At 36.5% G+C, this 26,468-nt stretch overlaps 1 protein-coding gene across 2 annotated transcripts in view; it reads right to left on the bottom strand.

The window, feature by feature from the left end:
* Positions 1-13,095: 13,095 nt before the first annotated feature.
* Positions 13,096-26,468, bottom strand: part of LOC105542361 (homeobox-containing protein 1) — a 90,439-nt gene continuing 77,066 nt past the window's right edge. For both annotated transcript variants that reach the window (XM_011983903.1, XM_011983901.1), the window contains 2 exons: positions 22,660-23,136; positions 13,096-13,199 (listed from right to left, as the gene is read on the bottom strand). In XM_011983903.1, coding sequence (XP_011839293.1) covers positions 13,103-13,199; positions 22,660-23,136 — 574 coding nt within the window. In that variant the 3' untranslated portion in view covers positions 13,096-13,102. The remainder of the gene's footprint in view (positions 13,200-22,659; positions 23,137-26,468) is intronic.

Genomic DNA, 26,468 nt, shown 5'->3' with positions numbered 1-26,468 from the left:
AATATCCAGCAAGCACCTAAAATAGAGTTGTTCGCAATATTTTTTTTTTTTTTTTTTTTTTTTTTTTTTTTTTGAGACGTAGTCTCGCACTGTTGCCTGGGCTGGAGTGTAACGGCAGGATCTCGGCTCGCTGCAACCTCCACCTCCCAGGTTCATGCGGTTCTTCTGCCTCAGTCTCCTGAGTAGCTGGGATTACAGGCACATACCACTATACCCAGCTAATTTTTTGCATTTTTAGTAGAGATGGGGTTTCACTATGTTGACCAGACTGGTCTTGAACTCCTGACCTCGTGATCCCCCCTCCCTTGGATTCCCAGAGTGTTGGGATTACAGGAGTAAGCCATCTCACCCAGCCAGCATTGTATACTCTTCTAAGGGTACTTCTGAAGTTTGAACCACATGAGTATATTTTGTAATATAAAAAGTAAATTTATTGTTCAAAAGTTCATTATCAAGTGGCCCAAAGCTATAAAAATTATGGTTAACATATTTAGTCTCAGGAAACTTAGCTTTAGGAAAGTCTAACTGGAGAGACATGAATGAAAAATGATTGTCTGCTGAAAATTAAGCAATTATAATGGTTAACGATAATAACAGAAAAACTTCTATGGCATTTACTATATGCCATTTCAAACTTTACCAAAACTAACTCATTTAATCCACTCAAGAATCCGTTTAGGTAGGTACTGTTGTTATTCTTTCTATTTTCTAGAAGAGGAGAAACTGAGGCTTAAGTAATTTGGCCAAAGTTACATAATAAGTAAGGGATGGAAATCAGATTTTTGAAGCCAGGCAGTCCATCAACAAAGTGCCCTTGACCATGGCAGTACATTTTCTCTGTATACCAAATTGCTATGTAAAGAACAGTGGCTGTGTGGCAAAACAAACAGCAATTAACTGCATGACTATTGGCAAATGAGTCAATCCCCTTAAGCCTGGGTTTTCTCATTTGTAACTGAGGAAGTTAACACCTGCTTCTCAAGTATATAAAACAGTTAGCATGACATCTAAACAAGTTATAACTTGTTAAACAAGTTATAGCTAAAAATAAAAACCCCCCCAAAAAAAGAGGGTTAGCTAAGAGGGTGCAGGCTAGTAAAATGCAGAACCACTGGCCATCTATAAGTCACTTGGATGGCTAGATACTGATGGGGATTCAGCTTAATGATAAAGCTGAAGACTAAAAACAATGTGGCTAAACAATGGCTTAAGAGATTTCTTATTATTATTTCTTATGCATGATAGTAATTATTTTAACACACAGCACTCAAGCATTTCAAAGACTCTTTTTTATCTCCTAGAAAAATCAAGACGGCCGGGCGCGGTGGCTCAAGCCTGTAATCCCAGCACTTTGGGAGGCCGAGACGGGTGGATCACGAGGTCAGGAGATCGACACCATCCTGGCTAACACGGTGAAACCCCATCTCTACTAAAAATACAAAAAAAAACTAGCCGGGCGAGGTGGCGGGCGCCTGTAGTCCCAGCTACTCGGGAGGCTGAGGCAGGAGAATGGCGTGAACCCGGGAGGCGGAGCTTGCAGTGAGCTGAGATCCGGCCACTGCACTTCAGCCTGGGCGACAGAGCGAGACTCCGTCTCAAAAAAAGAAAAAAAAAAAGAAAAAGAAAAAGAAAAATCAAGACAAACTGGTAATAAAATGTCCTGCAAAAACTGTTCAGCAATGGAAGGGCTTGGAAGCAAAAGACAGTATGTTTAAAACTGTCAAGGGAGAAAAAAGCACTTTTAAGAAAATGGCATATTCTAGTTCTTAAAATGACTCAGAACATTAAATGAAAGATCACATTAAGAAAGTTTCTAAGAATCCTGGTCTACATTTCTCATCAAGAACAATGATGAGCTTGGGGCAATATTAGGACTTATACTTTAAAATCAACATGTTCAAAAGCAAGATGGTGTTCATGGATCTGTTTGGGAGATCTAGTGACAGGCCACTCAATATTTTTAAAACTACTATAGGGAGCAAAATCTCATAGCATAGCAAGTAAAAACTATGTTCTTTACTCAGGCATCACAAGGACATAAGGGAAGGGCCACTGCTTATTCAAAGCTAATTTAATTTGGTTTGTGGTTAGTAAATCTGTTATTTTAGGCAACTGGCAAGAGAAAAATATTCCTGCCATGAGTAAAATCATGTAGAAAAGTGCTGGCAATCTTTCAGATATTAAGGACCCAATAATCTCTACTGTTCTATATTCTATTCTGCTGACTTGAGTACAGGGCACAAGCCCTAAGATCCAGTTAGTAAATTATGACCAGTGTAAGATATTCACTATAATAAAAAAAAGGCACATTTGCAAAGACATTTAAGAAAGAAATAATACCAATTCTACACAAATGCTTCTGGAAAATACAAGAGAAAGGACCACTTCCCAACTTATCTCATGAGGCCAATGTTATTATGATAACAAAACTATATAAGGACATTGTAAGACTAGAAAGTGGCCGGGCACAGTGGCTCACGCCTATAATCCCAGCACTTTGGGAGGCCGAGGTGGGCAGATCACTTGCGGTCAGGAACTCGAGACCAGCCTGGCCAACATGTTGAATCCCTGCCTCTACTAAAAATACAAAAATTAGCCAGGCGTGGTTGCAGACACCTATAATCCCAACCATTCCAGAGGCTGAGACAGGAGAACTGCTTGAACCCGGGGCAGAAGTTGCAGTGAGCCGAGATTGCGCCACTCCACTCCAGCCTGGGAGACAGAGTAAGACATCGTCTCAAAAAAAAAAAAAAAAAAAAATAGAATAGAAAGAACATAGGAAGTAAAACATAAACCCAGAATAATGTCCCTCATGAACACAGATGTGACAATTCTCAATATCACCAAATTAAATGAAATAATATAAAATGGATAATATAACTGAATGGGGCTTTTCCCAGAATATAAGTCGATGTGATTTACCATATTAACAAGACTAAGCAAGAAGAACCATATGGTCATCTCAAAAGATGCAGGAAAAGCATTTGATAAAATACAACATCCATCATGGTAAGAACTATTAAAAATTATAAATAGAACTTTCCTTGAAAGGAATCTTGGTAAAGGGCAACTATGAAAAACTTACAGCTAAGATCATACTTAACAGTGAAAGACTGAATGTTTTCTCCCTAAGATTGGGAACAAGGTAAGGATGTCTGCTTTTGTCACTCTATTCAAGATTGACCTGTAAGTCCTAGTTCAATAAAGGAGAAAAAGAACAAAGAAAGAAGAAAGACATATTGAAAAGGAAGAAATAAAATTATCTCTCTTCACAGATAACATGATTGTATAGAAAATCCTAAACAAAAAAAAATATTTTAAAGCTACTCGAACAAATAAATGAGTTAAGCAAGTTCACGGGTCAATATAATAAAAACAATTGATCTATGATACAAGAAACAAGGAAGTGGGCACCGAAATTAAAAATAATACCAATATAATAGCAACAAAAATATAAAATATTTAGAGAAGAATTTAATGTGTACAAGACGTGTACACTGAAAACCACTAAAATGGTTGAGAGAAAATTAAAAAGACCTAAACAAGTGGAGAAGTATCAAACTGTGTTCATAGATTGAGACTTGATATGATTAAGATGAAATTCCTAATGTCAGATTGAGCTATATATTCAACATAATCCCAATCTCACTACAGATGTGCTTTTTGTAGAAACTGAAAGCTAGTTTTAAAATGTATATAAAAATACAAAAGACCTATAAAGTCAATAGTGATCATGAAAAGGAAAAACAACATTGGGAGAATTACACTTTCTGCTTTCAAGACTTATAATAATCTACAGTTTGTATTGGTATATAAATAAAGATTGACAGAAGAGAATACAAAGCCCAGAAACAGACCTTGCATGGATGTCCAACTAAGTTTCCACAAAGATAATAAAGTAATCAAATGGGGAAAGACTAGACTTTTCAAAAAATGATGTTCCAACAATTGGATCTCCATAAGAAAATAAAAAATGCCTCAAGCCTTATCTCAATACAAAAATTAACTTTAAATGGTCCACAGACCTAATGTAAGAGCTAAAATTATAAAACTTACAAAGGAAAACATGAGGAAATCTTTGAGACTTTGTTTAAGCAAATTTTCCTTTTTTTTTTTTTTTCCTGAGACAGAGTTTCACTCTTGTTGCCGAGACTGGAGTGCAATGGCGCAGCTCACCGTAGCCTCCGCCTCCCTGGTTCAAGCAATTCTCCTGCCTCAGCCTCCCGAGTAGCTGGGCTTATAGGCAAGCACCACCACGCCTGGCTAATTTTGTATTTTTAGTAGAGACGGGGTTTCACCATGTTGGTTAGGCTGGTCTCAAACTCCCTACCTCCTGTGATTCGCCCGCCTCAGCCTCCCAAAGTGCTGGGATTATAGGCGTGAGACACGGCGCCCGGCCCTGTTTAAGCAAATTTTCTTAGAACACAAAAAGCAAGATCCCACAAAAGAAAAAAAAGGATAAACATAACTTCATAAAAATTTAAAACATTTGCTCTTTGAAAGATATTAAGAAAATGAAAACGCAAGCCTTAGACTAGAAAATATGCATATCTGTATATTTAAGGACTTGTACCCAGAATATACAAAGAGCTCTTATAATAAATAAGGCAAAATATAATAATAAATAAGGCAAAAAATAATAGACAAAAGATTTGACAGACATCTCACCCAAGAAGATACATGAATAACAAATGATCATATAAAAAGATGCTCAACATAATTAGTCATTAGAAAAATGTGAAATAAAACTAGAGTGAGATATCATTATAACTGCACTAGAATGACTAAACTCACAGAGAAGCACAAACACCAAGCACTGAAGAGAATGCAGAGCAGTAAGACCTCATTCTTTGCTGGTGGAGAGACAAAATGGTGGAGCCACACCGGAAAACAGTTTGGCAGTTTCTCAAAAAGTTAAATGTATATTTACCAACAATCCCACAATCCCACTCCTGGGTATTTACCCATAGGAAATAAAAACATAATCCAACACAAAAACTTGTACACAAAATGTTCATAGCAGCTTATTTCAAAATAGTCAGGCCCTGGAAACAACCCAAATGTCCATCTACTGACTAATGGGTAAACTAATTTTGTTATATCCATTCAATGGATTAGTATTCGGCATTCAAAAGGCATAATGACTGAAACATGTAAGAACACTCACGAATCTTAAAAGCATCATGCTAAATGAAAGAAGTTGGAGACATAAAAGGTATGTTTTTTATGATTCCACTGACATGAAATTCTAGAAAAGTCAAATCAATAGTGAAGGAATACAGATGAATGGTTGCCAGGGACTGGGGGTGGGATAACAGTATTTGACTGCAAAGATGCATGAGACAACTTCTTAGAATACTGAAATACTCATATCTTGAATTTGGTAATGATTATACTACTATATAAGTTTGGTACAACTCAGAAACCTATACTCTTAGGTAAATTTTATCTTAAAGGTGATAAAAACAAAGAAAAAAACAATTTCCCCTGCATATCTCCAAGTTTATTTTGTGAGAATCAAATGATATAGTCAAATTTAGCTGAAGTTGACACATTCTGATATTAGAAACTTTTCTTCTAAGCCAAAATAATTTGAAACACTGCTTCAAAATTTTATAGGCCTCTCAGGTATCAAGGCTCTCAGCTGTAGTTTAGTTAGTGCAAGCGTCAATTCCTTACTTAAGTAGATTTAGTAACACTAAATATAGTATTACATCTTCCCGACAAAACTATTTGCAGCACCTTGATTTAAGGTCTCACTCTGAGTAAAACTTTTTTTTTTTTTTTTGAGACGGAGTCTCGCTCTGTCGCCCAGGCTGGAGTGCAGTGGCCGGATCTCAGCTCACTGCAAGCTCCGCCTCCCGGGTTCACGCCATTCTCCTGCCTCAGCCTCCCAAGTAGCTGGGACTATAGGCGCCCGCCACTTCGCCCAGCTAGTTTTTTGTATTTTTTAGTAAAGACGGGGTTTCACCGTGTTAGCCAGGATGGTGTCGATCTCCTGACCTCGTGATCCGCCCGTCTCGGCCTCCCAAAGTGCTGGGATTACAGGCTTCAGCCACCGTTTAAGACGGACAGACTACAGCTGAATCTAAGGTTTTGCTATTTTATCACGCACAGATACCTTCTGACTTTCTTACTTGGGTATCACTTCCTCTTTTTGTCATTTATTCCTGTATATTTAACAATTAACATATTTAATATAACAATTTTTAAATTACATTAGGCAAGAAATATTTCACACAACAATCAAAGGAACATTGTATCTAAGTACAGGCTTTTCCCCATAATCTTAGGAAACAAGAACTGGAGAGAAACAAAAATGGTAATTACTGAATGAGGGAAAAACCACATCTGTGCCTAACCTTTATAAGTCATTGTCAGGGCCTGTGGTAGGGTAGTGTTTTTAAAAATACAGTTTCTCCTTTATATACAGGTGAAAGAGATGCCATTTTATACCTGACAATGAGTCTTCCTAGTATTTACACCAAAAATGTATACTCCTATGCATTGTATCTGAGATGATCGAAGCCCTGGCAGGACAAGGAATTTCAATAAATGTACAGAACTGATTTTCAAACAACAAAAAATATCCTCCAAAATTATTTTCACTCCAGTTCCTCACTTAGCTGTCAACAAAGTGAGAAAATATGGGCATTTAGATGTAGAAAAGGCTGGTTTTTTCCTATGAGGGAAAAAAAAGTAACTTCATGTGTTATGTTTATAAGAAAATAGTTTTCCAAAAAATTAAAGAAGACAGAAGGAAATGAGATTAAAAAGTAAGAATTTTTTGAACCATGGAATAACATCTGTTCCTATTCCCCCAAGGCTGCAAAACAAAAGAAAATCCCAACATGCACTCTGCGAAAACAATTATAACATGAGTGAATGAAATACATTCAGAGAAGATTTGAAAAGAGGGTTTCTGCTAACAAAAAGAAAAATTCTAAACCTCTTCCATTTGGAGAGAGACTTACATCTTTCATGTAGAAGCCCACCCATTCTGTAGATAGGTGATAGCCTTCAAATTGGAGATCCACATAAAACTGGTAAAATCCATTAGGCAGAAATTCATAAAATCTTATTAAATGAGCAAGATAATTATTTCTGGTTGTATTATAATAGGACAATTCCACAGTCTGTGACTTATAGTCTACCAGCATTGCTTTACTAATATAGATAGAAATTCCACTTGTTTATAGCAGCTTTATTCATAATTGCCAAACCTTGGAAGCAACCAAGATGCCATCCAGTAGGTGAATAGAGAAACTGTGGTACATCCAGACAATGGAATATTATTCAGTGCTAAAAGGACATGAGCTATTAAACCATGAAGAGACAGGGAGGAACGTGAAATGTGTATTACTATGTGAAAGAAGCCAATCTGAAGCTCCACACTGTATGACTCCAACTATATGACACTCTGGAAGGCGAAACTAGGGAAACAATAAAAAGGTTGCCAGGAGTTGAGGGGAGGAGGGGATGAACAGGCAAAAGCACAGAGAATGTTTTGGGCAGTGGAACAACTCTGTGTGATACTACAATGGTGGATACATGTCATTAAACATTTGTCCAAAAACCACAGAATGTGCAAAACCAATATAAACTATGAACTTTGGGTGACAATGACGTGTCAATGTAGGTTCACTGGCATTAACAAAGGTACCACTCTGGTGCTGGATGGTGATAGTGGGTCAGGGGGATGTATGGAAGGCAGCTGTGAACCTAAAACTACTGTAGAAAATGAAGTGGTGGTGGTTGTTGTTTTTAATATACTGAAACTTCAGTTGATTTTTAATGTCTGATCTTAAGTTCTCTGATTAGGGAACTTAATTCTTTACCTTTGTAAAAATTTTTTTGCTATAATTAAATAGAATATGCAGTGGTTTTATCCCATATTTTAAAGATAAGTTAAAAAGGAATTGATCTGAGTACAGTTGGAACATTTGTAAAACCAGTTCAGAACTTGTCTTTACACAAATTCTTATGTTTTGGGAATGAGAATCACTAGGTACAGGTAAGATGCACATCTGATAAAATGCATTTACAACTTAAAAACAATAGAATTTGACAGCTAGAAAAGATATATAGAAGCTGCTATGGTTGAATGTTTATGTCCCTCTAAAATTCCTACTTGTTGAAATTGTTACTTCCAAGATTTTAGGAGATGGGATCTTTGGGAGGTGATTAGGTCATGTGAGTTGAATCCTTATGAACCAGAATTAATCCCCCAATAAAAGAGGCCCAAGAGAGACCCTTTCCCCCTGCCACTATGTGAGAACACAATGAAAGGGCATGGTCTGTAAGTCAGAAAGCAGGCTCTCACCAGACACTGAATCTGGCTTGATTCTGGACTTCCCAGCCTCCAGAAATGTGAGAAATAAATTTCAGTTGCTTATAAGCCACCCAGTTCATGGTATTTCGTTAGAGCAGCCAGTTCAAATGGACCTAAGAAAGAAACTATTTAGTCAAAGTCCTTTATCTTATAAAATAAGGAAAATGAGACTCTGGGTCACAAGGCTATTTTATGGCAGAAAGACCAGAACATTGAGATTCTGTTACTTCTTCATTATACTACATTTTAAGAAAATAAAATTATGGTAAATTTCTTAAAATTCAGAGGCGCTGTTTTTTTCTTCTTCTGTGTATTTATTTCTTCAGAGGAGATGCATCAAATTAGTATATTTCTTTGGCTGATAAGCGCTCATCAAGCTCTGCCCATTTACTCATTTATTCTGCATGCTTGATTTTTTTCCCCAAAGGTCATTAAAAAAAACTATTTTTAAGCATTCTTAAACAGCCTAAGAAAACACTTTACCCTGAAAGTGAATAGAGAATACATGTGCTTATTACTAAAGCAAAGACTATGCTTACCAACCCACCATTGTTAGTGAGAATTTAGAATCTTGGCTGACCTCTTACAGAGGTAAAAATCCACCCTTGGTGGGAACAGCTGCGACTGTGAAAGAAGCTACAAATAACATGCTGGGAATTCAGCAGGCACTGTTATTATATCCTGTTTATACTGTCATTTTTCCTATCAGTAGGATATTATTTATACAGACCCCACCCATGAACTTCTTGTTTATCTTATTATAGAAATCCTCTGAATCTATAAAAAGAAACTTCTGTATTTGTTTCTGGAACAAGCACATGTGTTATAATTTTGCACCTCATTACACTTTTTATTTAGCATTTTCTTTTGTTATGCACCACTCGTTCTCATTTTTATCTCAAGGTTGACTTATTTCACATATTAGAGTTGAACTTAAATCTTTTTAAGATAACTTGTTATAAGATTCAGGATAACCACATCCTAAACCTTAAGGTAGATTTCATTAGGTACATATTCTTTGAAGATACACTTGACTAATTTGTTTAAAGACAAAAAAATATGTATATACACTGATGAGGTACTGCAGGGAGTGAGCTCTAGGTGACCAGAAGGCTTCCATACTCAGGTTCACTCTAACCTAAGTGGACCAATTACGAGGACAAGGCTTTATTCAGTTCTACCGCCTCACTATTCTCTAGCTGGATCTCTTCTCTGCAATGAGAAGCCTTGCCCCTGAGTTTAGCTTGATGGCTGGGCAGTCTGGGTAAAAAAATGTTAACACAATAATACACAAAAAACATAGGAGTTCAGTAAATTGACCAATAGGACAACGAACCAATATGGTTATCAATCATCCTCATTCCCCAGGCCTGATATAAACAACTGAAGTAGATAAAGGAAAAATGCAAGTTCCTTAACGGCAAAAATTCACACAGCATTTGTCGAGCAAATGAATTATTATTTTTGGAGAGAGCACACCACTGAAGAAAGTCACACTGGACAAATTTTCACATGTATAGCTTGTGTCAGCATCACCAGTTCTCCTCTTATACTATAAGGTGGCTAGATAAACATGGAATGTTCAGAGTACATGCACAATGCTAGACTCTTTGTGTAAGGAAAGGTCACTCTTGAAGAACACTGCTCTAAAACGCATAACTAAAATGAGTACTAAACCTCAGGGTGATGAACTAAGTGTAATTCATTTCAGAAAAAAAGAGAGGTCTGCAAGGACTAAATTGGTCTAGAAGTTAAAATGAGGGTAACAACTGAGATAATCTTGATAAACAGAAATTCGTAAGGCTGGGATGAGGAGGTGAAAGATATCTTTGGCACAAACAAAACTTCAGAAGCATCCAACTGAGCAGAATTCTGGGAATGGCAAATAGTGAAATTCAGCTGGGGGCATACTGAATAGAGGATGGCAACAAAAGAGAAGACTGGAGTCAGATTACAAGAAATTTCATTTTTTAGACAATGGAGAATCATCAAAAGATATCTGATCAAGGGAAGAGGAACCCAAGCTTTTGGAGTAGAAATGAAGAGGAGGAAGAACAAGTTGGGGTGAGGCTGAAAGGGGGAAATAAGTTTGTAACACCACCAAATCCCATAGTTATGGCAGCAAAAGAAAGGTCCATGTGGTACAATAGATAATAAATGTGTAACTGTATTTTCAGTTCTTGCTTGCAAAAACAGAAGATGATGGTCAGGTGTGGTGGCTCATACCTGTAATCCCAGGAGATCAAGACCAGCCTGAGCAACATGGTGAAACCTCATCTCTACAGAAAGTAAAAAATAGGCTGGGCACGGTGGCTCATGTCTGTAATCACAGCACTTTGGTAGGCCAAAGTGGGTGGATCACCTGAGCTCAGGAGTTCAACACCAGCCTGGCCAATATGGTGAAACCCTACCTACACTAAAAACACAAAAAATAGCCAGGCATGGTAGTGGGCGCCTGTAATCCCAGGTACTTGGGAGGCTGAGGCAGGAGAATCACTTGAACCTAGGAGGCGGAGGTTGCAGTGAGCTGAGATCACACCACTGCACTCTAGCCTGGGCGACAGAGCAAGACTCCATCTCAAAAAAAAGAAAAAGTGAAAAATAAAAATTAGCCAGGTGTGGTGGTGCACAACTGTAGTGCCGGCTACTCAGGAGGCTGATACAGGAAGATCACTGGAGCCTAGGAGGTGGATGCTGCAGTGAGCCATGATCACCGGCCACTGCACTCCAGCCTCAGGAACAGAGCAAGACCCTGTCTCAAACAAAACCAAAAACAAACAAACAAACAAACAAAAACAAAAATAAAAACAGGGGATGGCATCATGATGACCATTACTGAGTGAGGTAATGTTAAACAATGCCAATCCACTGAAGTTAAAGTCAGTAAAGTTTACCAGTCTCCTAGAATAGCATTTCTCAAACTGAAATCACCTAGGCTTGTGGTTAAAATGTAAATTATGTTTCAGCACATTTAGAGCAGTATTCAGTATTTCTACAATTCTAACAAGCTCCCAGGTGATGCCAAAAACGCTGTTCCATGTACTATATTTTGAATAGCAAGATGGGAAAACATATCTTTCAGTTTCCCTTTCCAAAAAAGCAATACTATATTTAATGCATCATGTTTAACCCATTATGGTTTATCCAATGCCTTTAGATATGTTCAAGAAATGCTTTTTAAAGGTATGTTACTATGATTTGTATTAACTAAGGTTGGATGGGTTTCAAAGCTACTATTTTAAAAGTCCTAAATGATTCAAGATTCAGGGAATTCAATACACTAAGAAATGCTTCTACCTGAAAAAAAAAAACAACATTGCAATGCTATTCTGTAACACTAAAATTTTGTCTTTTTAGTTTTAGGCTGGCAAACTGGAAGATACTATTGCTTCTAGTAATGGAGGCTGAAATGTAAGTACTGAAAGACAACATTTCATCTTTTCAAAGTCCAGATCAGTGAGTTTCACTAAAACCTGCTTGACTTGTCCTTACATTGCATTAAGCACCATAACTTGGTCCTTGAAGATAAAGGTTAACAACATATTTTAAATATCCTATAGAAAAACACCTAAATACTACAACAACTAAACTAACACACTATCCTTTGGTATAAGACTTCTACACTGAAGGATACCTTTAATTAAAGTATTTTACCATAAACAGAAGTGTCATTTATAAAAATATATTACTAGTGTAATATATTAAACACACACACACACTATAAAAGATTGGCTGACCTTAGATACTTGGGATGAAATGTAAGACTTCTAAACTCTGGAGTTTCATTTTTAACAAAATTAACGGCCAGTAACAACCTTTTAGGTAAATTAGTTCCAATATGTATCATGGTCTGGAGAACAGAAATAATATTTTTAAATCGTAAGTTATTGTTGAAGATCAGATCCAAGTATTTCATTGTAGAAGGAAGAAAACGGAGGCACAGAGATTAAAAAGCCCAAATTCACATAGCCAGCTAGTAGAATGTTAATAAAAGGAGGGGAGAATTAATTTTTATATCTATCAATATACAAAGTATAACAACGTTGCAACTACAAAATGTATTTGAAAGAGTGTCCAGTTCTTCTAATGACTAAGGCCCAGTTAATTTTTTAAGGATCTTATAAATCACTGAGATCTAAGAAAGGAAGTTCACACATTAACAAACAAAAGACATGTGCCCCCAAATTTAAGAACTTCATTAAAAAATGCAATCTGAATAGAGAATGACAAAATACACCACATACTAAGGATGGGGCTTGGGTGGTGGTGGAGAATGGGATGGGATATAAAGAACAAAGAGAAGACAATGGTAACTCTTCTCAGTAATGTTTCAAGGAATGCTTTTACATATGCAAAAGTGGTTTAAAAAACAACTTTCTTTACCCTCATGAATCATTTTTTTAACTGGTATAATCAGGGATTATATTTGGAGGACTACTACAAAGCTTTTAAAAATATATAGTATAGAAAGCAGTTGGATGTGCATGTGTCATACGCTCTGTTACAATCAAAAGCAAACTATAGGAACCTTTTTTAGCCACAAAATAGGGAATTTTGTGCTTATTACAAATGCTATAAAGTTTACTAGCACAAGTCAAAAAAAATCACTAGAGAAGTTCGGTGATATTGGAGACAATGGGTTTTAAATCACAGGCATACATAATTATGCCTAAGTTGACAGATCTGCACTGCAATGCAGAAATGCAAGCATTATTCCAACATCTGCACCAGAAGGCAGAGACTAGACATGATTCCAGAATAAAGGGCTCTTCAGCTCTTACCTGTTACCTGTGCAACAACTGCTTGGGAAATCCTCCGATTGGCAAGAAAGGCTTTGATTTCCTCTTTTATCACACTGCTGTCCCTCCTAACAAAAACAGAAGACAAGACCAACAATGTATGTTGAAGGTAGAAATCCTCATCTTTGCTAAAAGAAAGGTGAAGCAGAGAGGTGGGGAGAACACAGAAAGGACACAAAAATAAAGGGTAAACAGACCAAACTTGTGTGAAAATATGAAATTACAATGAACCAAGAAACACCAAATATTCAAGTCCTAAAACATCACACCATCAGACAGACGCTTTAGTGAAGACCATAATAGATATAAGTCTCATACCAGAGGATGGTTAATCGCATGCTCTGTATAATTCATATTAGGAACAAGGCTGTCATATGGTATATACAAAGTTTCATTACTGGGGAATGAATGTATCTTACAGAGACAGAAATCCTAGAAAAATAAAGAGCAACAACAACAAATTCAGTTGTGAGCAGACTGTGGGCTTGCATGTTAACTACACAACTGCATGAACAATGTTCATTTAAAAACCTTTAAAATGATTAAGGAAAAAGAAATCATCGTTCCCACAACTGTAAAAATGTTAGCCATTTGAAGAAAGGCTTGCCCTTCAACTTCTTTTCCTGTATAAACAAAAAAAGTGGGATCAGTTGAATATACAGTTTTAGTATTAAAAAGGCATTTATTCATTTTGTATTATATATAAGAATACTTAAAACTACACAATATTCTGTGTCCTTGGGAATACATTATAGACCTCATTTTTCCTCCACTAAAATGCTTGTTCCAAATTTTTACTTAAAGACTCAACAAATTCTCAAAAGACGAGACATCCACAAAAATGACAATGAGTGGCAAGACTTCTGTTATTTCACCAGAACAAGAATTAATAAACAAAAATTATAGTTAAACCCTTAAAACTGACCAATCTCTCTTTCAATGCTTTATCTTCAAAAGGATTACATAAATAGAGCAGTGGTTTCTGTTCAAGCTCAAAAGTAACACAGAATAGAGGTAACTTCTTATCTAACACAGGGGTCAGCAAATTACGGCCTATGGGCTAATTCTAGCCTGCCACCTATTTTTACACAACCTGTGAGCTAAGGATCATTTTCAGAGAAGGACATTTGCAATTGATTTGATGACAGAAAATGCAAACGATAAACACAAACTAAGCAAAATATTATCCCTCCCCTTGCAATTTCACTCTTCTGACTAATAGGCCTATATTTTTAAAAACTCTACCCAATTATTATTATTCTGTATTGACTTTTGTCAATAAAAATTTGTGGCTGTTTGTTTTCTGTCTTGTATGTGGCTCTACATGATATCCCTTTTATTTTTAATTGAGACGGAGTCTCACTCTGTTGCCCAGGCTGCAGTGCAGTGGCACGATCTCGGCTCACTGCAACCTCCACCTCCCGGGCGCAAGCAATTCTCCTGCAGCCTTCTGAGTAGCTGGGGTTACAGGCATGCAGCACCACACCCGGCTAATTTTTGTATTTTTAGTAGAGTCAGGGTTTCACCATGTTGGTTGGCCAGGTTGGTCTTGAATTCCTAACCTCAAGTGATCTTCCTGCCTTGGCCTCCCAAAGTGCTGGTAATACAGGCGTGAGCAACCGCACCCAGCCTATGTCTCTTCATTATATCCTTAAATTTGCCTCTTGGCCACAAAGTCTAAAATTTTTACTCTCTAGTCCTTTAGAGAAGAAGTTTGCTGACCCCTGATCTGAGACAAAGGATCACAAAACCTTAATAATTGTCTTGTGAAAGAACCACAAACTCTTTTTAGGGGTTCACATTTCTCTGTAGACTATTTGGAGGAACTTAAGTATCCTATCCAAAAACAGTGAGTTGTGATTTAACTTGGATGAGGGATTTTAGCTCCCTGATGAGTAGTTGTTACATGCTCTGTTGTAAGGACTCTGTTGTAAGACCATGCTCCCTTTGGGGAATTCTGGAAAAAAACAGAGAGGTGATAGTGGTGAGTTTCCAATCTGTAGCTCTATAGTATACTGCTGATTTATCCGTTGGAAATCCTAACCAAAAATATTCTTAAAGGAAAAAAATAATCAGCTGCCTAATGCAGTATTTAAATTTTCTCATACTGATCTAAATTCTGGTTAGATTCTTCCCAAAATGCCTGTCTATATTTGAAATATTTCTTTTTTTTTTTTTTTTTGGAGACAGTCTCGCTCAATCGCCCAGGCTGGAGTGCAGTGGCGCAATCTCAGCTCACTGTAAGCTCCGCCTCCCGGGTTCACGCCATCCTCCTGCCTCAGCCTCCCAACTCACTGGGACTACAGGTGTCAGCCATTACGCCAGGCTAATTTTGTGTGTGTGTGTGTGTGTGTGTGTGTATTTTTAGTAGAGATGGGGTTTCACTATGTTAGCCAGGATGGTCTCGATCTTCTGACCTCGTGATCCACCCATCTCAGCCTCCCAAAGTGTTGGGATTACAGGCGTGAGCCACTGCGCCCAGCCTGAAATATTTCTTTGAAAAACACGCATTCACATTTTATTTAAAAATTGTGTATACGAAAAAGAAAAAGGTACAAATAAATATATTTTAAAGTCAAACAAAATAATTGCTGAGTAAAATGCAGGTAATGTAGAACAAAAGCTTTCAAATGTGCATCGATAATCAGTGTGCAAGAGATAACTTCAGCACTATTTCAATTGGCTTATATAAACAAAACAAATCATTTGGTTTCTAATATAACTATAAAATTAATCTGAAAATTTTTAAATAAAGTATTGCATTTCTATATATAGAATGATCTTCTAGGAAAATGAAGCTGAATTTAAAAGAATATTTGTTCAGGTTAAATTAAAAAATGTACCTTTGTGGGGGAAAGAATTAAATAGGTTTTTTGACTAATTTACATTGATATTTAAATCAATTTATTTCAAATCAAATTCATTTAGACACTAAATCATACAGAAGAGATAACACTCAATTATTGAAATAGGAAATATCCAGTTTGTAAATTATTCACAGCCTTGCAGCATGATATTATTAAGGACTGCACAAGACAGAAGGAATCCCAAAAATATGTCAAACAGTAGCAATTTTCATTTTTAGATATTTGACAAGTTTCTAAGTATCAATAATGTTTAAAAACATAGAAATAGACAGACACGGTGGGTCACGCCTGTAATCCCAGGACTCTGGGAGGCTGAGGCAGGCGGATCATTTGAGGTCAGGAGTTCAAGATCAGCCTGGCCAACATGGTGAGACCTCGTCTCTACCAAAAATATTTAACAAATAGTTAAATTTAAACAAATAGTTAAAAAAAATATTTAACAAATAGGTGTGGTGGCATGTGCCTGTAATACCAGCTACTCAGGAGGCGGAGGCAGGAGAATTGCTTGAACCCCAGAGGCGGAGGTTGTAGTGAGCCAAAAACGTGCCACTGCACTCCAACCTCGGTGACAGAGCGAGACTCCATCTCAAAAAAAAAAAAAGAAAAAACTCTTTACTGCTTTACCAGAGAGCTTTTTCAAAAAGCAAAAGAAAAGACTTAAAAGATAAGGGTGTGCAAGGGCAAGACATTTAACAAAGCTGGGCCCTGGCTGTATCATCTGATAAAATAAAAGCATTGGCCAGGTACAGTGGCTCACTCCTGTAATCCCAGTTACTTGGGAGTCTGAGACATGAGAATTGCTTGAAACCAGGAGGTGGATGCTGCAGTGAGCCAAGATTGCGCCACTGGGCAACAAAGTGGGACTCCATCTAACAACAACAACAACAAAAAGCATCAATACTCCCTTCATAAGGCTTTTAAAATTTGTCTCCTAGCAATGAAATTAAATATTGTGTGTATACATATGTCTGTAATACATAGAATCAAAAATTCATTGCAAAATTTTTTTTGAAATTGTAAAAATACTAAACATTGACTATTATTTTATAAAACTTCAGAAAGGTTCCCAAGAAAAGAAGAAACAAATGATCTGCTGTAATCATGTAAGACCGAAGTAAACATCTGTACCAGGTACTTTAAGGTGGCATTAAAAGAATTCTATACACAAGCAGTGATGTGTCATTTAGTTGGTTTCACTAGGTATTTTCAAAATACTAAACACATTCTATTTTCATTGTGTCCAATTCTCTTAAATATTTTTAAAAGTTCCATTCTAGTGGGTTAGCTTTGTTGTTCAAACTTTGACATCACCTCCTTCCCTCATTCTCTCCTCATTCAGCCTTCTTTAAGGACCTGCTACTCCTATTGTCCTCATTGTAATCTAAGAATCACCACTTTGTTAGTGTAAAAACTTCATTTACTCTAAATCTAATTATCTCATCTTCTCCCACCCCTCACTTCCTCTCTTCATCTGCAATTTTACATCCTCCTTAAAAAGAATAAATCCCCTCCTTCCTCTCTTATAAAATCTCATACTCTTCAAGATTTCTATGCCTCAAGTCTTATGGAATTAAAGTGAAGAGCAGGCTGATCTTGTCTTTCATTCCACAGCTTACTTACTTCAAGATAAGATACCCACCTGACTTGTAGCTAACCAGTTCAAGTCCATGTCATTGCCTCCTACTTCCCTTTTGAAATCATTGCCATGCTAGATTCATCTGGTGATTTCCACGCCAGGATGAAATTCTTCCTTCCCACCCCCCAATGCCATTATTTTTATAATTTGCTAAACTTTCACTGTTACTTACAGACCTTTCTTAATATCTGGATGAATTCATCAGTAATGCCTCTTTGTGGAATCCCCTTTTACTAAGACACAATTTAACTGTCATCTATTCAAAGAAGTTCTCCCTGATCTTCACAGCTAAAAAAGGTATCTTCTTGCAATGGCTAACTTTTAACATTTCAATACTACTACTCACATGCTAATATATTACATGCTGTTCTGTATTATGGTTGTTTCTAATCTTGTCTTATCTCTCCTACTACGCTGTAAAGTCCTTAGTCCTTTAGCACAAAGATTGTGCCTTATTCATTTATGGGGTTTGCATATAATAGAGCTTAATTTGTTCAATGAATGAACAATTCTGTAGTTGGAGAAAAAAGGTTGTAAAATGGAAAGCCCGATCTAGATAATTTATAAAACAGCTTTAAATTTTTATTCTCAAATAGATTTAAGCTGACCAAATCAGAAAGGAAAAGAATTATTTATAGTAGTTCGAAATGACATTGCTTCCTTTTCTAGAACAAAGAATAATAAAGACCACCTGTTTTAAAAATGATATGCTTTAAGATCTTCCATATTTTCATAGTTAATATACACTGCACATTTTTTAGGATCTCTGAAAGGTAATCATCTATCTGAAAGACTTCCAGAGATGAAGCGACACCTGCCAAGACAGACTATTTCACACTTGGAAAAATACAATGATGTACAAATTTCTTTCACATTTGAATAAAACCTATCCCCATACATTTTTACCCATGGAGACAAAGTATAACTTTAAATTTTAAAAATTCACTCAAAAATAAAAGTTACTATATACGTATCAATAACATAGTAACTGGATGTCATGACCATTTTGTCTTATCTACAGAACATGCACATCCTACCTATGCAAGTAAAATACTTAGCCTATAGATAACCAACTTAGAATAAAGCCTCAGTTTTATACAAAATACTAACATATCATAAAATTTAGTACATGGGTGGTTAAGAATAATATATTTAATGTATGGCATTATTAACAAATTCTGATAAGCTTCATTTAAATTATATCATAATATGTACATAAAACACACACTAGTATCTATACACTATATTAGCAGATGTGTATACACACATACCCCTACACATATATTTATATATTAATAGATGCATTTTTAAACATTAATATGTAAAACAGTTATTTCTGGCTTTAAAGTCCTTCCTAAAATGTTATATTCAACAATCTGTTAAATTCATATCCTAGTTTACCTTTATTTTTTTAACCTAACTCAAAAATGAAAAAAGTGAAAGCTACTTTCTCACTGTTTCTTAATGAGTTGATAAGGTGTACAATTATAACTTGATGAAGTTATACAAAAAAATCTCCATTACGGGCTGGGCACGGTGGCTCATGCCTGTAATCCCAGCACTTTGGGAGGCCGAGGTGGGAGGATCACTTGAGGCCAGGAGTTCGAGACCAGCCTGGTCAACATAGTGAAATCCCGTCTGTACTAAAAATACAAAAATTAGCTGGGGTTGGTGGTGCACATTGTAATCCCAGCTACTAGGGAGCCTGAGACATGAGAATCACTTGAACCTGGGAGGCAGAAGTTGCAGTGAGCCCAGATTGCACCACTGCACTCCAGCCTGGTTGACAGTGAGACTCTGTCTCAAAAAAAAAAAAAACAATCTCCATTATGTATCTTGAAATTTTTAGGAGTGAAATTTGTAAAGTGAATGAATTATAAGATTTTTAAAACTACGTCTTATGTTTGAGTTGAGGAATGTGAACAAGCAAGAGGTGAAGCACACAGGTAGAAAAGGAGACAGGAAAGCATTCAGATATCCAGGCTCCCCCACCAGAGACCACCACTTCCAGCGGGCTATAATATCACCATAGCATCTAGTGATCAGCAAGGGCAGTATATTCCTAAAAGAGCACAGAATACTCAGAAAGATCCACCGCTCAAAATATTTCTCTAACATTCCACTAAATAAAAATTCACGTTGTGATTGTTTTGAAGCAGCAAATATCATGGGGGAGGGGGATGCAAAGCCCATTAAGGCAATTCATACTTTGTCTTATGTTAATTAACCACCTTTCCTAAAATCTTATTAAAATCTACAGACATGAAAAATGTATTTGGAGAGGCAATGTACACTAGTGATATATTGATAATAAAGACATAATTTAGGCTCTGCCACTTAATATTGAAGTTCTCTTGAGCAAAGTATTTAATTTTTGTGAATCTCAGTTTCTCTGATCAACCTCACATCATGATTTTAATAAGTGACAATGTCATCCAATAAACTTTCCCACTGATCCAAGGATTGTTATTATCTACAACCTGAGAAGCGTAAGAGATGGACACAATGGAGGAAAGCAGGAGTGCAGCAGTGGGTGAGGGTGCAATGGCAGAGAACCAGAGAGATCTAGAAGGACCATTGAGACCCCAAGATGATCAAGAGAACCCAAAGGAGCAGTTCTAATAAAGAAGCAGAGAAATGGAAAAAGATCAAGTGTCCTGATTAAGCGACAACTGGTAGTACATAAATACTGATAACAAAGTATAAACCTGTATATATTTCACAGTGAAACTGGAATGGGTGTAATTACAGGATTTAACTACAAATCCCAGTCATTGCTAAATAGGTTTTCGTTTAGTTTGAGCATATATTTGAATTAAAACATCATGCCAACCTATGAGTTAAAAGTCAAGTTTTTAGACCTTTATTTTTCCAAACAATCTTCTAGAGACTTTTACTAACGAGCTTTCCCATACTTCTTGTTAGTCTTATACACGTTTAAGAATTAACTGTTATGTCAAAAGCTTATCAAAACTGATGAACAGCAACACCACCGAAAAAACCAGGTTGGCATCCTTTTTAAATTTTTGATATCCTCTCTACTCAGAATAATTAAAAGCTAATCTTGTTATGTTTCAATGAGTGAAGTAACTTTTATTTGCCCAAATGGTTCTCCTTCTTAATCTTAACAACGTTAAATTCAAAAGCAACACCTGAACTTCGGTCACTTACTTTAACACATGAAAAAGAATTCAAACTCAAACTGATCTCTTTTATTTTTAACTTTTAAAAAAATTAGCTGAGCGTGGTGGCACATGCCTGCAGTCCCAGCTACTCGGGAGGCTAAAGCAGGAGAATCACTTCAGCCCAGGAGGCAGAGGTTGCAATAAGCCGAGATCACACCACTGCACTTCAGCCTGGGTGACAGAGCAAGACTCCGTCTCAAAAAAACAAAACAAAACAAAACAATGACTTGTAACTGTAACTGCTGTATCATATTATTCATTACAGGTATTAATATTATACTTTATTTATACTGTATCTGAAATCCAGATAAAATAGTTGATTTAGCACAGAATTTCATATAATAAAGATCTACCTAAAAATAAATTCAGGACAGTTTGAAGGATATTTCAACATTGTGGTACTATTGGACAGATCTTCCAAGTGGCAATATTATGTGTCACTACTATTCAATCTTGAAGTTTAAAAATCTTTAGGAAGAATTATAATGATACTTACAGGTACTATTTTTATTTCTGACAAATTCCTGCTACAGTTTCTTTCATTATCTACTGTAGCTAATTTATTTGCAGGCTCTTTCCCTTCTATGGTAGTGGAAATCTACTGAAAACAATACCTTTATCATCTCTATTCCTAGAGGAGTTTTTACAAAACTCCTCAATTCCAACAAAAGTAAATAAACTAGTATGAACTCAAAGTCTCCCAAAACCTGTATTGTTTCCTAATATATTATTCTTATTACATTGTCTTACGTAATTTTTATCAGACTGAAGACACGCCTTGCCTTTTCTACTCTTTACTAGTCCCTTAATTTTAAATAAAGTTCCTGTATTTTAAAAACAAATGCTATTCTTTACCATTTAGGTCAAGGTTACCCATTCATTAAACATATTAGGCCCTTACCATGTGCCAGGGAAAGTTCCAGATCCTGGAGGCACAATAATGGAAAACACATGGTGTTACCCTCAAAGCGTCCCAGGGTCCAGTGTGAAGCCTTTCCTAATTACCTCTGTTGAAAGTAGATTTCTTGTCGGCCGGGCTCGGTGGCTCACGCCTGTAATCCCAGCACTTTGGGAGGCTGAGGCAGATGGATCACCTGAGATCAGGGGTTCAAGACCAGCCTGATCAACATGGAGAAACCCTGTCTCTACTAAAAATACAAAAGAGCTGGGCGTGGTGGTGCATGCCTGTAATCCCAGCTACTCGGGAGGCTGAGACAGGAGAATTGCTTGAACCTGGGAGGCGGAGACTGAGATGAGCTGAGATGGCGCCATTGCACTCCAGCCTGGGCATACAGAGCAAGACTCCATCTCAAAAAAAAAAGTAGATTTCTTTTCTCAGTGTTTAAAACTCTAAGAGTTCTTACATTTATAAGACAATGTGTGTATATGTGTGTGTGAGTGTGTGTGTCATCTATTGCTAAAATTAGAACCTATATAATAGGTACCCCAAATTATTTTCTTGATTAGAATGTTGGAGAGAAAAATTAAGAGTGTATGTATTCTGTATCAAGATAAAATTATCCCTCAGAAAAAGTACTTACTACAGATTTCAAGATTAGAATGTGTCTGTTAGTCAGAAATAAGCTAGTAGAGTCATAGAGAAGATTAGTGTTTGATAAAGAGAATGGAAAAGACTTATCAAGCAGCAAAGAGAAAGGGCTGAAGTAAAGAAGAGAAAATTTAAATTAAAAACATAAAGCTTGAACTTCCTTTCATCTCCAAAGGTGGGAGAAGGAAGTTACAGTTCTTATAGCTAAGTAGCTGAAATGCAGCATACTACTTAAAAACAATCTAAGAATACAGATGTTTCTAGGGACTCTGAATAAGCAAAGTCACTAACCTCATTAATTCTTCCACTTTATCATCTACATCTAGGTCCTCTTCTGAGGCTTCAAAACTGTATGACCTCTGACCCATGCTGTTTGCATGGTAGCGAGTTGGTGACATCTTTCCATTGGATGTAGATAATCGCTCATTATTCTCCCTCCCATTTTGATTGGTAGTGCAAGGCTGCGGGGAAGTATCATAACTGTTGCTAGGTGATGGGGACATTCCCGAATGCTGTGTCTGTGTGGAAGCTGTAGCTGTAGAGGAAGATGCTGGGACATTGTTGGTACTATTCCCATATGAACTTCCTCCATAGCTGGACCTTCTTCCAAACTTGTCACTATGCTCTTGATCAAGACGGTCCAAAGTTTCCAGGGCATGGAGAATTTCATGTTTAGTCATTCCAGTACGCCGAAGTCGCTGAAGCAGATCTATCTGCTCTATGGTAAATCTGGGTTCATCTGTATAATGAGACATGGTTTCCAGCAAACTAAAAAAAAAAAAAAAGATAAAAAGAAGTCTCTTTATTGACAGTATCTACCAAAGCACATATCATTAGAGAATGTTCAGAAGATGCAGTATTTATACACAAGCTTCTTTATTGAAAATGAAAGCATGTCCCATGCTAGAATGATTGTGCCATGGCAAATGGATTGGTACAGATACTAAATGTGTTAGTAGGTGAACATAGGTGTAACATAAAACCTAATTTCATATGGCATACAATTTACATTTTCCTCAGTTTTGGAAAATATCAGAACCAAAATTTTAGTTATGTAAATAATACCAAAACAACAGATTAGGTACATGGAATGCATTAAACCCAGGCTATGTGATAACTCAGAAGTGTTTTGCCCATCTCAAGTGTATTACTCTACATTAGAGTATTAATGGAAAATTGCTGAAAAAATAGTTTGTATTATATTATTTACCAACTATTAGCTACACAGACCTAGGAATTCTCTACAATCTCATTTAGTGTAAACAAATGATTTGCTAAGCTAAGTCCAAGCAAATACTAATAACCAGCAAAAATATTTAAGTGGAAAAGAGAGGTACATTAAAAAAAAAAAAAAAAAAAAAAAGCACCATTTCATTCACCACTTAGCAATTTCCTAAGTTTTTCATCTCTGGTAATGCATTCTCTCTTAATAGCTACCCTGAGAAAGATATTTCATGGTTGTAGCCAGACAATGCTATTCATTTTTCTTAGGAAATTACTTTTACATGTTTCCTTTAACTAGCACAAGATACTGCAGCATATCAGAAAATGTTTTCTTAGGGTGAATAACAATATTAAGAGAGTAGTCAAATACTGTAAAAATTCTCACTGTTTGAATTCCTTTGTTGTTGTTGTTGTTGTTGTTGTTTTGGACACAGAGTTTCGCTCTTGTCACCCAGGCTGGAGTGCAGTGGCGCGGCCTTGGGTCACTGCGACCTGGACCTCCTGGGTTCAACCTGCCTCAACCTCCTGAGTAGCTGGGATTACAGGCACCTGCCACCAAGCCTGGCTACTTTTGTATTTTTAGTAGAGATGGGGTTTCAACATGTTGGTCAGGCTGGTCTCAAACTCCTGACCTCAGGTGATTCGTCCACCTCGGCCTCCCAAAGTGCTGGGATTACAGGTGTGAGCCACCATGCTCGGCCTTGAATTACTTTCTTATAAGACCTGACTTTTCCATTCAAGATTTTTTGAAGTGGTAATCTCTTTTATTTTGATATTTATTGTTCTAGTGCCAAATATAATGCATGGCATGCATAGGCTCTCAATAAGTGTTTGCAGATGGAAATAGATGTCAAGAAGTTTTTTCATCTTTCTCAAACAAACATCTGCTCTGGGCCAGTGCCCCACAGCTATTGAAAGTTTCACTGTTTCTTTGTCCTTCTACATGAAAACTTTATTGAACAGTCACTTCTAGGCAGGTATTGGGTAAGAGTTTCACACATAACATAATCTCATCCAATTCTCACAGCAACTCTCGTGGTAGATGTTCTTTATTCATTTCATTTTATGTTGATGGATTGATTGTTGAGGAAACTAAGGCTCAGAGTAGTTTTATACCTTACAAAAAATCTGAGTAAACATTAGGAAAAAGATTTAAGCCTTGACTCCAAAAGCACACATCATTCTCCTTTACAATACCTTGCAGGACTTAACTGGAAACATATGATATGGGACACAGGCTATTCTACTCCTTTAAGTCTCATTTAAAGCCGTTTAGATAAAACTACTCTAATTACTGATGAACCTAGGGGTCCTAGTAATAGTTTTCTACATTTAAAATCTTTGCTCCATCTAGAATTTTTATTGACTTAACAAGTATAAAAAATTGGGGTTTTATTTCATCCCAAATGGACAGCTAGATGTCATATTTTTTATTGAATATCTGTCTTCTCCTCTGATGTGAAATGCTGCCTTTATCATATACACAATTTCCATATGAATCTGCATTACCTTTGGATAGTCTATTCCATTTTACTGATTGTTTTATTTTTCAAATTCTTTTTAAAATAAGTAGGCAGAAATCTAGAACTTTAGATGAAATCTCCCTAGTTTTAAAAACAAGCTCATTAAAATAAAACACAACCAAACACACATATTCTGTGGACCTAAACATGTTGCAGGCCATTTGTGCCCATGGGCCACAGTATCTGACCTACACCTACAAATGTTACGGTCTGATTTCTTCCGATACTCACTTGTAACAAGCTAGGCATCATTTTAAAAAGACCTATTTTCATGATTAGTATATTCTTTCTTGATGGCCTAAGTTCCCCCCACAATATTTTGTAATGAAAAATATTAAACATAAACATTATTATTTTCCCTTGAAAATGAAGTAGACCTGTTTGTTGCTATCTTCAGCCTTCATGTTATCAAAGTATTTCATAAAGTGATCTTACTTCAGATGACTTCAATAACTGTTTTATTATATGGACAAAAATTCCCAATCACAGTATTTTCCTACAGTATTCACATCAGAGCAGTTAGTTATCTGTATACAGTTCTTCAAACTATTCCTGGTATGGAGCAGCACTCTGTATTAGCATAAAACAAAAGTAAGTTATATGACTTTCACTTATTACTGAAAAGTATCCATCCTAACACTTGAATTAGAATTGTCAAAACTAAAGATTTCACAGCATATAAAACAATCTAATATTTTATGTCATTTCAGATTCATTGACTATTAGAACCACTTTTATTCCAAGTCATAAAAGGAGAAACAATAGGCCACCTATTACTTTGTCTGCCTAGAACACCTCATTGTTTTCAAGCACATGTTCTTGGGCTATCACTCATAATACCCCACCTTCTGGCCAGTGGGGTGGGCGCACAAGAAAGCCAAACCTTGTTCTCCCCACAATTTTCTAGTCAGACGAGGGGAAAGATGAACAGTCACCATAACTGTGCTCGGTTTCAGGAAGATATTAGTCTGGTAAATTCCTTATTATACGGAAGCAGCTAGTTCATGGGAAGATGAAGCAGACATACCAAGAAACTTAGAACAGACCGATGGCAAAAGTTGTGCAGTGCTCATATCCCTTGTTTCAATAATCCCTAAGCCCCTGATACATCCCTGCTCTTCTTGCTGTTTTGTTTCATCAGAGAATACATTTCCCATTATGTTTCACCTTGTTCAAATTAGATGTCTGTGCCCTGCACTGAGAGGTCCCTAATGCAAACATAACCTAAAGCAAAATGATCCACAATTGCTAGAATGATCATTCATATGATCACTACAAAGCAAAATGATTAAGAGCATAACAAACAAGATCAAAGCATGCATGTGACACTGAAGATACAATATTTTACTGAGA

Source organism: Mandrillus leucophaeus, unplaced genomic scaffold (genome assembly GCF_000951045.1).
Source record: "Mandrillus leucophaeus isolate KB7577 unplaced genomic scaffold, Mleu.le_1.0 Scaffold256, whole genome shotgun sequence".
NCBI lineage: Eukaryota > Metazoa > Chordata > Mammalia > Primates > Cercopithecidae > Mandrillus > Mandrillus leucophaeus.
The sequence above is the reverse complement of the archived record's forward strand: the minus strand, read 5'-3'. Positions and strand labels throughout refer to the sequence as shown.